Below are 16,965 nucleotides of genomic sequence, written 5' to 3'. Positions count from 1 at the left end.
GCTAATTTTTTGTATTTTTAGTAGAGACGGGATTTCACCATGTTGGCCAGGATGGTCTCGATCTCCTGACCTTGTGATCCTCCCGCCTCGGCCTCCCAAAGTGCTGGGATTACAGGCGTGAGCCACCATGCCCAGCTCCATTTTATTTCTTTTTGTGGTAATGTACTCATAATGCAGTATTTACCATCTTAACCAGTTTTAAGTGTACATACAGTTCAGTGGTATGAAACACATTCATAATGTTGTGTAACCACCACCACCAACCAGCTCCAAGCCTCTTTTCGTCTTGCAAAACTGAAACTCCATACCCAGTAAACAAGAACTCCCCATTTCTTCCTCCCTCAACCAGGCAACCACCGTTCTACTCTGTCTCTGTGATTCTGACTGTTCTATGTCCCTCATGCAGGTAGAATCATACATGTGTGTGACTGGCTTATTTCACTTAGCATAATATCTCTATTTCACCCACTTTGTATCCGAATTTTCCTTCTTTGCAAGGCTGAATAATACTCCATTATATGGATATACTACATTTTGATTATCCACTCATCTTTTGATGAACCCTTGGGTTACTTCCACATTTTAAGCTATTGTGAATAATTCTCCTATAAACTTGGGTGTACAAATATCTCTTCAAGTCCCTGCTTTCAGTTCTTTTGGGTATTTACCTAGATATGGAGCTGCTAGATCACACGGTAATTCTATTTTGAACTTTTTGAGGAACCACCATGCTGTTTTTCAGGTGGCTGTAGCATTTTGCATCCCCACCAAAAAAGCCCAGGAGTTCTAGTTTCTCCACATCCTTGTCAACACTTGTTTTCTTTCTTTCTTTTCTTTTTTGTCATCATAATGGGCGTTAGGTAGTATCTTATTGCAGTTTTAATTTGTATTTCTCTAATTATTAGTAATGTTGAGGATCTTTTCATGTGATTATTGGTCATTCGTATATCTTCTTTGCAGAAATGTCTATTCAAGTACTTTGCACATTTTTGAATGAGACTTTTTGTTGTTGAGTTTTAGGTGTTCTCTATATATTCTGGATATCAAGCCCTAATCAGATACATGATTTGCAAATATTTCTTCCCCTTCTGTGGGTTGCCTTTTTACTCTATCGGTATTGTCTTTTGATGTACAAAATTTTTAAATTTTTATGAAATTCTATTTATTTTTTCTTTTGTTGCCTGTGTCTTTAGTGTCTTGTCTAAGAAATCACCACCAAATCCAAGGCCATAAAGCTTTTGCCCTATGTTTTCCTCTAAGAATTTTATAGTTTTTGGTTTTACATTTAGGTCTTTCATTCATTTGGAGTTATGTTTTGTATATATATTAAGTAAGGATGCAACTTCATTCTTTTGCATGTAGGTATCCAGTTTTCCCAGCACGATTTGTTGAAAGACTGTCCTTTCCCTACTGTGAATGCTCTTGGCACCCGTGTCTTTCTGGACTCTCTGTTCTATTCCATTGGTCTATAGGTCGGTCTTAATTCCAAGACCATTCTGGTTTTGCAGTAAGCTTGGAAATAAAGAAGTGGGAATGCTCCAACTTTGTCCTTTTTCAAAATTGTTTTGGCCATTCAGGGTCCCTTGAGATTCCATAGGAATTATAGGATGGGTTTTTCTATTTCTGCAAAAAATGACATTGTGATTTTGACCGGGATGCATTGAATCTGTGGATCACTTTGGATAATATTGACCTCTTAACAATATTAAGTATTCTAATACATTAACATGGGACATGTTTCCAGTTATTTATGTCTTTTAAATTTTCTTTTGGCAATGTTTTCTATTTTTCATTGCAAAAGGCTTTCATCTCATTGGCTAATTCCTAAGTATTTTATCCCTTTTGATGCTATTGTAAATGAAATTGTTTCTGTAATCTCCTTCCAGACTGTTCATTATTAGTGTATAGAAATGCAAGTCATTTTCATGTGTGATGTATTCTCCTCCATTCTGTTTTTATAATCACAATGCCTGTCTTTCCCTTGCCAAGCTCTCCTCTCCTTATCACTTCAAGTGTGTGTGTTTTAGTGCCTTGCTTAGCTTGTTCTCTTTGGGGAGAGGGTGAGACGGATCTGGTGGGGAGATTGGAAATGTTATTCTCTTTGTTAGAGACTGGAGACTTTTCTCACTTTCAGTCATTTAGGTCACATACATTAAACACCAGAAACTTCTTACCAAGCATTGTGAGTTATGTTCATAAATCTTTTGCCTTTTAGCACCAGCTGACTGATCCATCCCCCTCTGGACCTGAGTTTCTGTCCAGCATTCTGCCTTTGTGAGGGACCCACCCTGACTACCTGTTCAGGGACAGCTAGGACTCTCCACTATTTGACCTTAAGCATCCGAATAAAATTTGAACAGCCTAGGCTCACGGTGTCTTTTAATCTGCATAATGACAAACACTGTTTTTTTTTTTTTTTTCAATATCTAGGAACAACTAGGTTTTTCCTTCACTTAACAAATACACATTTGGTATCATATAATTAAATCTGAGACTTTATTTTTGACAAAAGATAAGAATTATTACTAGTTCCAACTCTTCTTCAAAATGATGTGTGGAATTTTATTCTGAACTTTTAGTCTACTCCTCTTCATTTCCTTCCTTACTTCCAAAATGGAAAGCATTATGTTAACTTTTGTAATGATACAAAAGTTTGGTCAATTGTTTGGTCAGTTAGAAGAGATGGGCTTCTAGAGTTGGAAAGGGGCTAATTGGGTTCCAAACTCTCATTTTACAGGGAAGGAGAATTAAGTGACCTGTCCAACTAGAAAGCTAGAAAGAGGCAATAATGAGATCTTAACGTCAAGTAAATCTTTCTACCCTACCCTACTATTAAAAAAAAAAAAAATCCTGTTATTTTATTGATAGCATTGAAGAAATATAGTGGCTCCAGGAAAGAACGTATTGTAACAAATGGGAAGGGATTTCCATGTTTTTTAGGATCTGTGATGTACCAGAAACTATGACACTTTATATGAACTTTTCTCGTTTAATCTCTGTGGAAGTTTTGTTACATTCCCATTTTACAAATAGGGAATCTGAAACTCACTAAAGTTAGGTAGCAGCCATGAAGAGCCTGGCCAGGACTTGAACCTGGGTTTTTCTCCAAAGTCTTGGCTCTGAAAGTTGGCCTCCTGTTCCCTACTGCCTTTTTTTTTTTATTTTTTTATTTTTTTTTTGAGATGTAGCGTCACTCTTTCACCAGGCTGGAGTGCAGTAGAGCGATCTCCACTCACTGCAAGCTCCACCTCCCAGGTTCAAGGGATTTTCCTGCCTCAGTCTCCCAAGTAGCTGGGACTACAGGTGCCCGCCACCACGCCCAGCTAATTTTTTGTATTTTTATTAGAGACGGGGTTTCACTGTGTTAGCCAGGACGGTCTCGATTTCCTGACCTGAACCACCTGCCTTGGCCTCTCAAAGTGCTGGCATTACAGGCGTGAGCCATTGCACCCGGCCTCCTGTTCCCTCTTGAAGCAGATTTATGTATCAAAATAACAGTAGAACAGTAAAATGCTTGATTAAGGTTTATAAAATACCCACCACCATGCCCGGATAATTTTTTGCCTTTTTAGTAGAGACAGGGTTTCACCACGTTAGCCAGGATGGTCTTGATTTCCTGACCTCGTGATCAGCCCACCTTGGCCTTCCAAAGTGCTAGGATTACAGGCGTGAGCCACTGCGCCCAGCCCCCGGCCCCCAGCATTTGTTATTCTTATAGAGAGGATGTATAGTTTCTTGACCTTGGATCTTCAGGAAAATCAATTATTGTATTTAGAGATAAGCTGTAAGTTTCCTTAGGCATTATGGGGAAAACTATCTACATTCCACATCAGAAAACATGAATTCATAGCGTGGTGCCATTGCCCTCATCCTTAGCCCTGAGGATGATAATCTCTCCTCCTTTGGGCCAGGCACCTCACTAGACACTGGCCAAGGACCTTGCGGTTTGGCTTTCTATCTTCCATGGGGGTTACGAGCACTGGTTTTGGAGTCACAGGCTTAGTTCAAACTCTGGCTCTTTCTATGGGATCTTGGGCTCTCCCTGTTTAGTTTTTCTCATCTGCAAAATGGGAATGATCCCAATCTCAAAGGATTGTTGTGAGGATTAAATGAGGGAATACTTGTAACATGTGGCATGTGGTAGGTACTCAGTAAACGTAAGCGCGTTCTATACTGTAAAGTACTATGCGAATGTAAGAATGTTTTACTTGATTGTAATATAAGTATTACATTACTATGATGTTCAGTGGAAATTTTCTGTTATGCTTCTTACTTTTATCCATTATTCCTTTTGATCCATCAGAGGCCAGCAGAAATAGTAGACGAGGAAGAAGATGGAGAGAAGGCAAAAAAGGATGCAGAACAGAAAGAAGACTTTTCAGGAATGAATGGTGACCTTGAAGAGGAAGGAGGTAGGGAGGCTACAGATGCCCCTGAGCAAGTCAAGGAGATTCTGGATCACAGTGAGGAGCAGGCAGGCCCTGCTCGTGTAAATGGAGGCACCGATGAGGAAAATGGTGAGGTGCTGGACCAGGTTAATAATGAGCTTCAACTGGCCCTAGAAAAGGAAAGAAAGTCTCAAGGAGCTGGCAGTGGACAAGATGAGGTATTTCTATTGCTTTTGCTTACTTATGTGAATGCATGAATACGTGTGTGTACATGTGTGCATTTAGAGAATTAACCAAGTGTTTAGGACTTGTATTGAAACCACTTATGGTTGAGTAGGAAAGATTCAATACCACTTAATCACTTTATTGACTAGTTATTTCAACCATTTAACAACTGCTGCCATTGACCTATCTGGCAGTCCATATGTCTGCCCTTCCGCCATTCATACATTTAGCCATTCATCTGTCCATCTATCCACCTCCTGCCTCATTTTACAAGAAAATGTGCAGAGCCTTCTAAGAACATACATAATCATAGAATGACATATAAAAAAGTAAAAATAAGACCAGAGAAGGTAGAAAGTAGAAAAGAATATCAAGACCAGTGAGACCTAGACATGAAATAAAGAATGCTGTCTCTATTATGAGCAACTTCTTTGATCTCCAGAAGTACTGAAGTCTACTTTGCTTATTCTACTTTAAATAGATTAATCTAATTAAGCGTTCAACACATCAGACACTTGGTAGTATACAGTTCTATTTATTATACAGAGAGGATAAAGAAATATGTGGTGAAAATAAAGGAACAGAAAAAGAAATACGTGGTTAAACCTCTCTCTTCCTAGCCTGTGCTTCCACGTCTGACCCTGGAGCTGGATACTCATCAGTCCCGGCATTCTTCCATGGACAGTATGACCCCGTTGCTGCCAGGCTCAAGTTGAGTCTCATAGCATAAGAGGCAGGATGTTCTCCATAACATTCTCACCATCTGCTTATCCCATCCCTTCCTGTCAATCCATCAGATCAAGGTCCACCTCCCTCAAGGCTGTAGCTGCTGAAGTGGGCCTTGGTCTACTCATTCCTAAAACCCACTATGATGAATGAGGTCTACTTGATTATTTATTATTGATGCATCTGATTTATCTTGCTTAGGGAGAGCAAGTTTAGCAGTGGCAAAATGCAAAATGTTTTGGTTGCCAGGTTTCAATAACAGTACAAAGTTATCTGTAATCTTCTATATGGCATATTCAAAATGTTCTTAACATCTAAATGAGGACGGGCACGGTGGCTCAAGCCTGTAATCCCAGCACTTTGGGAGGCCGAGGCAGGCGGATCACAAGGTCAGGAGATCGAGACCATCCTGGCTAACACGGTGAAACTCCGTCTCTACTAAAAAATACAAAAAACTAGCCAGGTGAGGTGGCAGGCGCCTGTAGTCCCAGCTACTCGGGAGGCTGAGGCAGGCGAATGGCGTGAACCCGGGAGGCGGAGCTTGCAGTGAGCTGAGATCTGGCCAGTGCACTCCAGCTTGGGTGACAGAGCGAGACTCCGTCTCAAAAAAAAAAAAAAAAAAAAAAACTAAATGAAAATGCTCAGTATGTCTCTCATTTTATCTTTTCTCTAGGTGAGATAATCACAGTCCTATTCTATAAGAAATTCCCCATGTGTAGTTATACATAGTCCTCAGTGTCATTTATATGGCAACTGTAATAGTAGGTTTCATACAACTCTTTGTTGTAGTAGCTTTTGATGAAAGCTTACAAAATGAAATCAAAGTGTAATTCTATGTGGGACTAGATAGTAAGATCCAAGCATGATTTTTTCCAGTGGTCTAGCTTAATTCAACATATGACATAAATAGATTTTACAGAAATGAATGGATTGCTGTCCTTCCATCTTCCATAAATATAACTTTAAAAAATGATCCTGTAATTTGCAATGACGTGGATAAACCTGGAGGATATTATGTTAAGTGAAATTAGTCAACCAAAGAAAGACAAATACCATATGATCTCACTTATACATGTAATCTAAAAAAAGTTAAACTCATAGAAGTCAAAGATAGAATGGTGGTTACCAGGGACTGAGTATGGGGTTGGAGAGATGTAGGCCCAATGCTACAAAATTTCTGTTAGAAAGGAGGAGTAAGTTCAAGAGATTTATTGTACAACAAGGTGTCTAAAGTTAATAACAATGTGTTGTATACTTGAAAATCACTAAGAGAGTAGATTTGAAGTGTTCTTACCACAAAAGATGGTAAGTACAAGAGGTAAAGTGTATGTTAATTAACTCCATTAAGCCATTCCACAATGGATACATATTTCAAAACATTTCCTACACTATAAACATGCAATTTTTATTTGCCAATTATGATAAATGAGTAATTTTTAAAGGGGAAAAATAGGCTTTTGATAGGAATTGGGCATCTGTCAAGATCAAGGTTGCATAATTTGGCAATGGCCTGTGGTATGTAATGAGGATCAATCTAAATTCTTGGGAATTCAAATAAGGAAGTGCATAGTTTGTAATTTTTTTGAGACAAGGTCTCACCCTGTTACCCAGGCTGGAGTTCAATGGCATGATCACAGCTCACTGCAGCTTTGACCTCCCAGGCTCAAGTGATCCTCCCACTTCATCCTCCTGTGATAGCTGGTACCACAGGTGCCATCATGCCAGGCTATTTTTATTTTTTTTTAAATATGGAGGAAGTCTCCCTCCGTATGTTGCACAGGCTGGGTTTGAACTCCTGGGCTCAAGGGATCCTCTTGCCTTGACCTCTCAAAGTGATGAGATTACAGGCATGCACCACCACGCCCAGTCTAATTAGGGATTAGTAACAGAGCAGTGACTCACAAAGAGATTTAATCTTATTTGACTCATCTCTTTCTTACAACAGTGATATATTTTATCTTGTTCTCCCTAACATATTAGTATAGGTATATTTTAAGCATACCAAAATATATGAAAAACCAAATGTATGTGAATTATAAGTTAAAAATTAATAATTAACTTTTACAGAAGGACTGTCTACTAATAAAATGACTAGAAATTCTGTTCACCGTGTAACATTTTGTTCCATGTAACAATTCTTGTACAAAGCGAGGTATGATTGTAGGAAAACAGCAGGAAATACAGAGAATTTACAAGAAACAATTGACATTTATTGAGATTGAACTTGTACTATATTCAAGATACCATTTGAGACATTTCACAAAGGAACAATGTGACATCAGACACAGCCCCAGTAATACATATATATTATGTCTTTTTCAAAAAATCAATCATGGCCTGTGTGGTTTGGGGAACCTGGAACTACTCTGTCCCCCAGACTGGGTGCCCTTGTTGGGGCTGTGGAGCCTCTAGGATTTCACAGAGCAGAATTTGCCATCCAACTAGTTCTAATCTTGCCTACTTAGCTTTCAGTGTAGTCGGGGAAAGAACAATTGTACATGAGACAATATTATTATGAACAGGAGAAACCCAAGTGGCAGGAGCAGTAGTTGCTGTTGGAGAAATGCTGCCTCCACATTTTGATTTTCTGTCTTGTTCTTATCTACTTGATACTTGATGGTACTTGGTACCATATTCACAATGAATTTGTGAATTCTAGGAGGAAACTAAAATTAGGAGAATGCCTCTGAATTCTTTCTTGCTTTATCTCTGAAAATGCTAAACTGAAAAGCATAAATATATTAAAGAAAAGCTCAAAGAGAAATAAGGAAAAAATGAAAAAAATAAAGCCCACAGCATACAAAATGAGTCAGGGCCTTTAAAGCACTAGTAGATTATGGACCCCAAAAGGACTTTTGTACAACTGTTGAGAAAACAGTATGTCCACTGGGTAATGATAGACAAAAAAACAAAGGGAACCCAAAGAACTCTTTTCAGTTAAATAGTTACATAATTAGACTCTTGAGTAATTTTTTCTTTATAAATGTCATTACCTTTGTGAACCAAACACCTAAATACCTTTGTTTTGATCTATTTTCTTCTAGGCTGATTTAGACCCTCAAAGACCACCAAGGCCAGAAGTAAAAATTACTAGTCCAGAAGAAAATGAAAACAACAAACAAAACAAGGACTATGCTGCCGTGGCATAGAAGATTTTTAAAAGGAGAGTATATGGATCACAAGAAAAATGAAGCGTTATAAAACTTGAAAGATAAGCAGTCATTTCTGAATATAATGTGACACTATGGTTGAATACTACCTACCGAATTTTAACATTAGAAGCATAGTGGAAAGACCAGATAACTTTAAATGGCTACTAAAGGATAATTACTTATTTTATTGCATGTGTTTTAAAAAGTCATATAGAAATATTAAATAAGAGGGACAGAGTAGAATTTGCACTGTAAGACAATTTGCCACTTGTATTTGTAAAGGATGAAAAATAGGATCACTCTTATTGTACGCTTTATTAGAAATTTAGAAGGCAGTTTATTCTAAAGAATTTTTGTCTAGGAAGGCATAGAATTTTAAAGAACTGGTAATAGGAAAGCATGTACTATTTTCTTAAAGCAATAAACTCTTGAATGAACAAATTGCGATTTACTTTCAGACATAATTTGAGACGGCAACAGATCAAAATGTGTCCATGATTTGTTAACATGCCTTTCTTTCTTCCTCCTTAGCCAAAATCCACCTTAAATGAACTACAAAGACAGTGCGAGGTGTTCATTTTGGTGGGAGGAAACATTGGTTCAGAGTGTTAGTGACTAGTATTGCCATGCCCTTCCTTCAGTGCTTTCAGGCTTGCATGCTTGTGGCTGCAATGGTGCACACTCAGGAAGGAATTGTAAAGGAGCACCCAGTTATATTATAAAGCCTGGATGTATGGTTTGCAGATAATGGAAATCCTATGGATTTTCACTGATCCAGTCTATCTTTACCAATAATATCTCTCACTTCTCCCTCATGTTATTAAATTAGAGAACCTGATATTGGCTATTCCAAAGATTAAATTATTTTCAAATAGTTTTTAACAAAAAACAGTGTATTAGGAAGAAAAAAGTAGACTATATGAAGAGTTTGTGACTACTCAATTTAACTTGTTTTTTGTCTTATTTCTATTAGAACTGTTTTACTATATTTTTGCCCTAGGGATATCAGCAAATATTTACTTTTCCTAGCATGATATATTTAGAATTTCAAGCAAATTTCTTTATAATTACAAGGCATCTGATAGAAATCGTTGAGAAAAACTTTAGAAGTTACTATAATGAAACCAATTCCTGAATCACAACTTTGTGGACTGATTAAATTGATTTATAGTTGCTATAGTTGCTTGTGAGGTATACATGGGGAAAACATAAAAACAATTTTATTCTTTTCTGAATTCTTAAGAGATATTCTTCCATAAATATAGAAATAATATATTTTTCTGAAAGGATATATTTTTAATGATGTGGAAGTTGTAAGCTTGAAATTTTAACTTCCAGTGCTTTTCTAAAATTCATAATTATAAGTTTAAAAGATTTTTTTCTCTTCCAGGTTTCATTTGGAATAAAAAGTTGGCAGGTATATAAACTACTTTATAATACTATAGAAAATAGATGTGTTTTTTCTTAACACGATTTTAGTATTTTCCACAGATCAGAAGTGTAAACAGAGATGATAATGTAACAGTATTTGGAAGAGATAATGACACAAGGATATACTGATCTGGGAGCATGAATTATAAACAGGGTACTATGTTACTAGTGTAAAATCTAAATTGTGCTTTCTACTAGCCTTTTTCAAATGGGATGATATAAAGTGCTGTGGGCTATAAGCAACAATCTTGGGTTGCTAGGCAAATAGACCAATTGGTCATTATTATTATCATTATTTGAGATGAAGTCTGGCTCTTGTCACCCAGGTTGGGTGCAGTGGCACGATCTTGGCTTACTGCAACCTCTGCCTGCCCAGTTCAAGTGCCTGAGCCTTCTGAGTAGCTGGGATTACAGGCGTCCGCCACCACGCCTGGCTAGTTTTTGTATTTTTAGTAGAGATGGGTGTTTCACCATGTTGACCAGGCTGGTCTCAAACTCCTGACCTCAGGTGATCCACTCGCCTCAGCCCCCAAAAATGCTGGGATTACAGGCGTGAGCCACCGCACCCGGCCCCAATTGGTCTTTTAGTATTACATTTGTGCACTATTACTGGGTCTGGAGTTAATGATTTCAAATAGTTTATTAAAATAACTGATTAAATGCAAGAAATTATAACTAATTATCAAGGTGATTCTCTTTACTTTCTTCAATGGAGTTTCTGTTTCTCTTTTCCTCCTTTAATAAAAATATTTCTCTTTTTTTCCTGTCCTTTTATTCATTATATTATGAAGCTTAGGTTTTAGGAAACTCCTTGAGCGTCATTTTAATGATGCACAACGTTGATATTTTACACGAATAATAACGTTTGGTATTTTAAATATACTTCAAGGAGGTAATTGGCCACAATAACTGTACCAAAAAAACTTAAAAATGGGGACATATTCATCCCTTGTGTGTGCATATTTTACCACCTGTTGACAAGATACAATTGTGACCTACTTTGAGGGGACGAATAACAACTTATCACTTTAAGACACTTTGCAAGCATGTTACTAAAAAAAGGTGCCTACCCAAGGAAAAAATCATTCACTGGGAATTAAAATTGTGGATGTCACTTCAGAGATGACTTTAACATAAATGCTAAAAGTTCATTCACCTTGCAAATGTGGCAGTTTTATCTGTGGGGAATGGTGGTCTCTGTAGCAGACTAGCTCCCTGAATTAAATGAAACTCATTGACAGACCTGGGACCATTTATGTGAGGGGACAGATAAGATCTTGGTTAGGCTTCATGTACTGTTTTCTAGAGAGGGTGCTATGGAAAACTTATGATGCTTTTATGTGATAACCAATATAATGCTTTAAGGTGTTAATTCTTTGTGATGTTATATACACAGTTTTTATAGTTTTAATTTTATGAAACTACTTTGTTAAACTTATCTGGATTTTAAGACGCTTGTAAACAAATGATTAGTAAAATTGGATCATTAAGAATTTTACAGAGCAAATAAAGAAGATTTTGACAAAAGTCATTTTGAGGCTAAGGATGTTTTACCTGGGTTAGCTTCTGTTAAAATAGCTATTGAGTGCCCATTGACCTATAGTTATAAAATATGATACTATGACCATAAAATAACTTTTTACTTGTTATTCTTCTCTATGACCTTAGGATGACATTATTTTTTTTTCTATGCTTTTTTGGGGAATATTAGGATGCCACACTCATAGGAAAAGTGTGATGCTATCATGCCTCCTGTTTTATTATAAATGTGTGAATTCTTGCTATGTGGTGTGTGAAGACAGAACTATCCCATACATATGTGGTTCAGAGTGAGAGATCTCTAGGCTCACAGTTGTGAACTCATATTACTATAGTATTATTCATGCTAACTCTTCCAATTTATAGCTCATAAACTAACGTCTTCAACATTTTCATTGAATGACCTACCTTATACACAAAGGATAAAGTTCATTCACCTAGAAAAAATCTGCATTTAAATTAGTGACTGCAAGACAACAGGAAGCTTTCTTTCATTTTTTGTTCAACAAACAGCAAAAGCAAAGTTTGAAAAGTAGATTAATTGATGAACAGAAAGCATCTCATGGAAACTGTTGCCAATCTGAACAGAAATATAGCATGAAGACATAGATATGTATCAAATACTTATACAGATGCACTCACACACTTTAAAACATTAAAAAGGCCTCCTGAGGCACAGCGTTATTCATAAAACAGCTCTTTTGGGTGAAGTTGAGAGAAGTGATCAGTTAAAATGTAAGAGGAAATGCTAAGAAATGATATATATTATGGTGCTTTAAATCTTGATTTCCTAAGACTTTAAGAGATTTAAAATTCTTCTCCAAATAAGAAAGAAACCAGCATGTCAATGAAAAATGTATTCTAGGGAGGTGTTGAAACCAATCTGGTTTTTAAAATGTGATATATCACATAAACCAAACAGAAACCAAGACATATATATCTTGTTTTCCTGAAGTAACTTCAGAGCATGGTTCTTTTCCATCAACCTTAAGCACAATACATTTCAGGTGCAGATTCTTTTATAGCAACACAGACTCTGTTATTACTGTTTGTGACCGTGTGTGTGCATGTGTGATTTACATAGATGTATCAGGACTCTCTTTCATACCAGTTAGCCAGGTGTATCACAAATGGAATGAAAGACCTACTTATTGGTCCACTAGTTTATGTAATGTTCAGGTTCAGTGCAGAAGCATTTTGGCATTCTTATGTTAATATAATGTACTCCAGGAATGAAACCTTTTTTTTTTTTTTTTTTTTTTTTTTTTTTTTTTTTTTTGAGACGGAGTCTCACTATGTTGCCCAGGCTGCAGTGCACCAGGCTGTAGTGCAGTGGTGCCATCTCGGTTCACTGCAGGCTCCGCCTCCCAGGTTCATGCCGTTCTCCTGCCTCAGCCTCCCGAGTAGCTGGGACTACAGGTGCCTGCCACCACACCCAGCTAATTTTTTTTTTTTTTTTTTTTTTTTTTTTTTTTGTATTTTTAGTGGAGACGGGGTTTCACCCTGTTCACCAGAATGGTCTTGATCTCCTGAGCTCGTGATCCACCCACCTCGGCCTCCCAAAGTGCCGGGATTACAGGCGTGAGCCACTGCGCCTGGCCAATGAAACCATTTTTTAAAGGTAAGTCTATTATTCTATGATGAACACATACAGTTCTTTGTCATTAAATATCATTTTTGTAAATACCATAAGATTTTTCCTTTTTAAAACATGTCAGGGCATTTAGATGGGACTGATATTTGTTCTCCCTACATGAACTTTGTATATTTCCTCCCATGAAGTTTGAGTGACATGAATGGGAAATACAAAAGTGCTCCCTTATGTTGATAAGAAAAAAGATACTGTTTTTTGAAGATGCATAACATCTTGTAGGACATGGGGAGTTAGGAAAATTTTTTTAAATGTCTGCATTACCATAAGGCATTTGTAAAACCAGGAGGTAACCAATGGAGCTCCATTGACTTACGCCAACAACGACTTCAGCTTTACTCTAAGAATGGGACCAAATGAATTCTCTGTAGTTTTATCAGCTTGAACCATATAGTTTGTGTTTCATCTACTGTCACTAATGCAGTGACATATGGAAAGAGGGAATGATTGTAGTCATTCTTAGAAGAATTTTTGAGAAAGCTTGTTTTGTCTTTTGCTTCAGTGTTTTTTCTTGTGTTTTAAATCTTTAATGGGTACAATGATAATGGGTGATTGTTGATGTAAGTAAAGATTAAATTGAGCTCATTGCTTTTATATAATTTATTATGTTTAGAATGTCTCTTTAAGGAAAATTATTTGTGTTTTGATCAAATTATGAGCATTTAGATTTTTCTGTATCAATGCATGCTCTAAAATGCAGAAGTTTACTCTCTTGAGTAAATAGACCTACATTCTATATAATCATATAATCAAAATGTGTTTAGATGGTTTATTGCTTGTTTAGGATGTTGTGTTGCTAATATTTCATTTATTAATCCTTTTTACAGCATTTTTTTCACAAACACTAGAAATATTTTTGACTTAATATCATGTAGAAATTCAGCACATTAAAAGATACTTTTGTTTCTGTTTGGCATGGATATTCAGCTTCATTATGTAAAGAAATTTTTTTTTTTTACAGTTTCACATACATGATGTTTATTTGATAAAAATTTTAGGTATATTCAAAATGTCACCATTATTTTATGAAATAGTTTTATAGAAACATAGGTCCAGAATTTTTATTATAAAGGCATATTTAAAAACAGAATAGGGTACACACATTACATGCCTTTTGTGTACCTATATCTATAGGAATCAATTTACAATTTTCCAAAAACATTCTGCTTTAGTTTGTGGATATTCACTGCTTTCATTCTATTTTTGAATTAAATAGTTTTGCTATTTTCTCTATGTTTGAGAAACCAATAGTTAAGCACAAGCATTTTGTTTTATTGATATAACAAATGTGTGATTGAATCCCATGACTAAGAGTACATTAATATATTTCATGTGTTTATCTTTGTTATTCCATATGAGTGAAAAAAAAGAACAAAAAAGCAAGCCTCCGCAACAAATGAGGCATCTAAATTGCCAGAGTCAAATCCCTTTAGACTACATGGTTAATTGACATTAGAAACTTTCTCCAACCAACAATGTAATTTCTACAAGGTATTGCAAAATTGCTAGTGTGTGTTTGTTGTAAAATATTTACGAAAATAAACAGCTTCCCTGCAGGTCTCTAAGTGTTTTTTTTTTTCCCCCTGGTGGGACTCTATTAAATTCTTGTATAGGATTCTCAAATGCCCTCATAATCAAATTCAGTCCTTCATTAAAAAGAGAAATGATGTAGGATGTCCTACACTTACTTCACTTTTGGTTGATTTAATAAATTCATTGCTTTAATAGTAACAGAAATCATTTTAAAAATACAAAGACAAATACACATTAAGTTCAAAGCTAGATGAGGCAACTCCCATCGGTTACACTATATTTGTTCTTTTTGGCTACAGATAACTGTTAGGATTGTCCTGGTTCTCTTTTAATTTCTGGCTACTAATTTAGTGACTTCTCTTAATTCTTTCAATCCCTAAGATCTCCCTGAGCAATCTCATTCACAATCATGATCTTGACAGCTACCTATGTGCTTTCGACTTCCAAATCTGTATTTCAAGGTTGGGCTTCTCCCTGGGAGCTGCAGACCTATGTATATAATGTTCAGTTGGATATCTTACAGTTACTTCCAACTCAAATGTTCTCTTCTCTTGAAAATATCTGTTCAACATGTTGTTGATTTCTATAAGTGGATCTTGTATTCAGTACCTTACTGAATTTTTTTTTTTTTTTTTTTGAGATGGAGTCTTGCTTTGTCACCAGGCTGGAATACAGTGGTGTGATCTTGACTCACTGCTACCTCCACCTCCCAGGTTCAAGCGATTCTCCTGCCTCAGCCTCCTGAGTAGCTGAGACTACAGGTGCCTGCCACCACCCCCAGCTGATTTTTGTATTTTTAGTAGAGATGGGGTTTCACCATGTTGGCCAGGATGGTCTAGATCTCTTGACCTTGTGATCCGCCTGCCTCGGCCTCCCTAAGTGCTAGGATTACAGACGTGAGCCACCGTGTCCGGCCCTGAACTACTTCTTAGAAGTGGTTTATAGTTTCTGTAGGACTTTAAAAAAGACAGTAATATTATCTGCAAAAGTAACATTTGTTTTTTCCTGTTCAATCCTTAAAATTACTACTTTTTTTCTTATCTTATTGAACAAGCTATAACCACTAGCGCATATTGGATGGAAGCAGCAATGGCAGGTATTTTTGTCTTCCCTTAACGCTGAGGGAATGCTTCTAGTATTTAACATTAAGTGTGATGTTTGCTTATGTGTCTGTTAGATGCCTTATTTCAATTTACTCCTAATTTTCTAAGAGTTTTATTTTATTTGAAAACTCTAAGTTCATGAGTTATGAATGAATTTTATGAAACTCTGCATCCGTTAAGATTGTTATGTTTCTCCTTTAGTTTTTTTTTTTTTTTTTTGAGATGAAGTCTCGCTCAGTTGCCCAGGCTGGAGTGCAGTGGCCTGATCTCAGCTCACTGCAAGCTCCGTCTCCCGGGTTGACGCCATTCTCCTGCCTCAGCATCCCAAGTAGCTGGGACTACAGGCGCCCGCCACCACGCCCAGCTAATTTTTTACATTTTTAGTAGAGACGGGCTTTCACCGTGTTAGCCAGGACAGTCTCGATCTCCTGACCTCGTGATCCACCCGTCTTGGCCTCCCAAAGTGCTGGGATTACAGGCGTGAGCCACCGAGCCCGGCCTCCTTTATTTTTTTAAATGTTGTAAATTACATTACTTTGTTCTCTAATGTTAAACTGTCCTTACATGCTTAAGACAAACAGTAATTGGTTATATATCATTTTTACATGTTTCTGGATTTGATTTGCTAATATTTAGCATATTTATACCTATGTAAATAGAATTGATCTATTTTGATTGTTTTCATACATCCTCTTTTCTGGTTATGGTAGTAAGGTTATGTTAGCTTCATAAAATAAGGAAGAGGGCTTTCTACTCACTAAAACGTTTGTAGGTTTGGGTCATCTCTTTCTTGAGTGTTTCATTACTTACAAAACTGCCTCAGCCTGGTATTTGTGTGTGTGTGTGTGTGTATATGATTAAAGTGGTTTTTCTTTTTTAAAATTCAACTTCTTTTCTGGTTACCTGTCTATTCAGGTTTTCTGTTTATTGGCAATCTGTATTTCTTTAAAAAGTTGTTCATTTCTTTCATATTTTCAATTTATTTGGCAAAAGTTATTTATAGTATTTTTAGACCTTTTAAAAACTCTTGCCTAAATGTAGTCGTGTTCTCTTTTTCCGTTTCCAATATTGTTTACATCTGCTTTTCTATTTCTTGTTCAATATTGCCAGATATTTGTTTTTATTAATGTTTTCTAAAACAACACATTTTTTAATCCTTTGTACTGTTTATTTCCTTATTGCTCATCACAAATACTTCCTTTCTTCTGCTTTCTGTG

General features: G+C 36.5%; 1 protein-coding gene across 2 annotated transcripts in view; it reads left to right on the top strand.

Annotated features, from left to right (window-relative positions):
- The window catches only part of DCDC2 (doublecortin domain containing 2), a 221,097-nt gene extending 209,644 nt beyond the window's left edge, over positions 1-11,453 (top strand). For both annotated transcript variants that reach the window (XM_030929633.1, XM_010365302.2), the window contains 2 exons: positions 4,304-4,606; positions 8,384-11,453. In XM_030929633.1, the coding sequence (XP_030785493.1) occupies positions 4,304-4,606; positions 8,384-8,488 (408 nt within the window). In that variant the 3' untranslated portion in view covers positions 8,489-11,453. The remainder of the gene's footprint in view (positions 1-4,303; positions 4,607-8,383) is intronic.
- Positions 11,454-16,965: the final 5,512 nt, after the last annotated feature.

The sequence above is a fragment of the Rhinopithecus roxellana genome, chromosome 4 (assembly GCF_007565055.1).
Source record: "Rhinopithecus roxellana isolate Shanxi Qingling chromosome 4, ASM756505v1, whole genome shotgun sequence".
Classification (NCBI taxonomy): domain Eukaryota; kingdom Metazoa; phylum Chordata; class Mammalia; order Primates; family Cercopithecidae; genus Rhinopithecus; species Rhinopithecus roxellana.
Note: the sequence above shows the minus strand (reverse complement) of the source record. Positions and strands in the feature narration are given on the sequence as shown.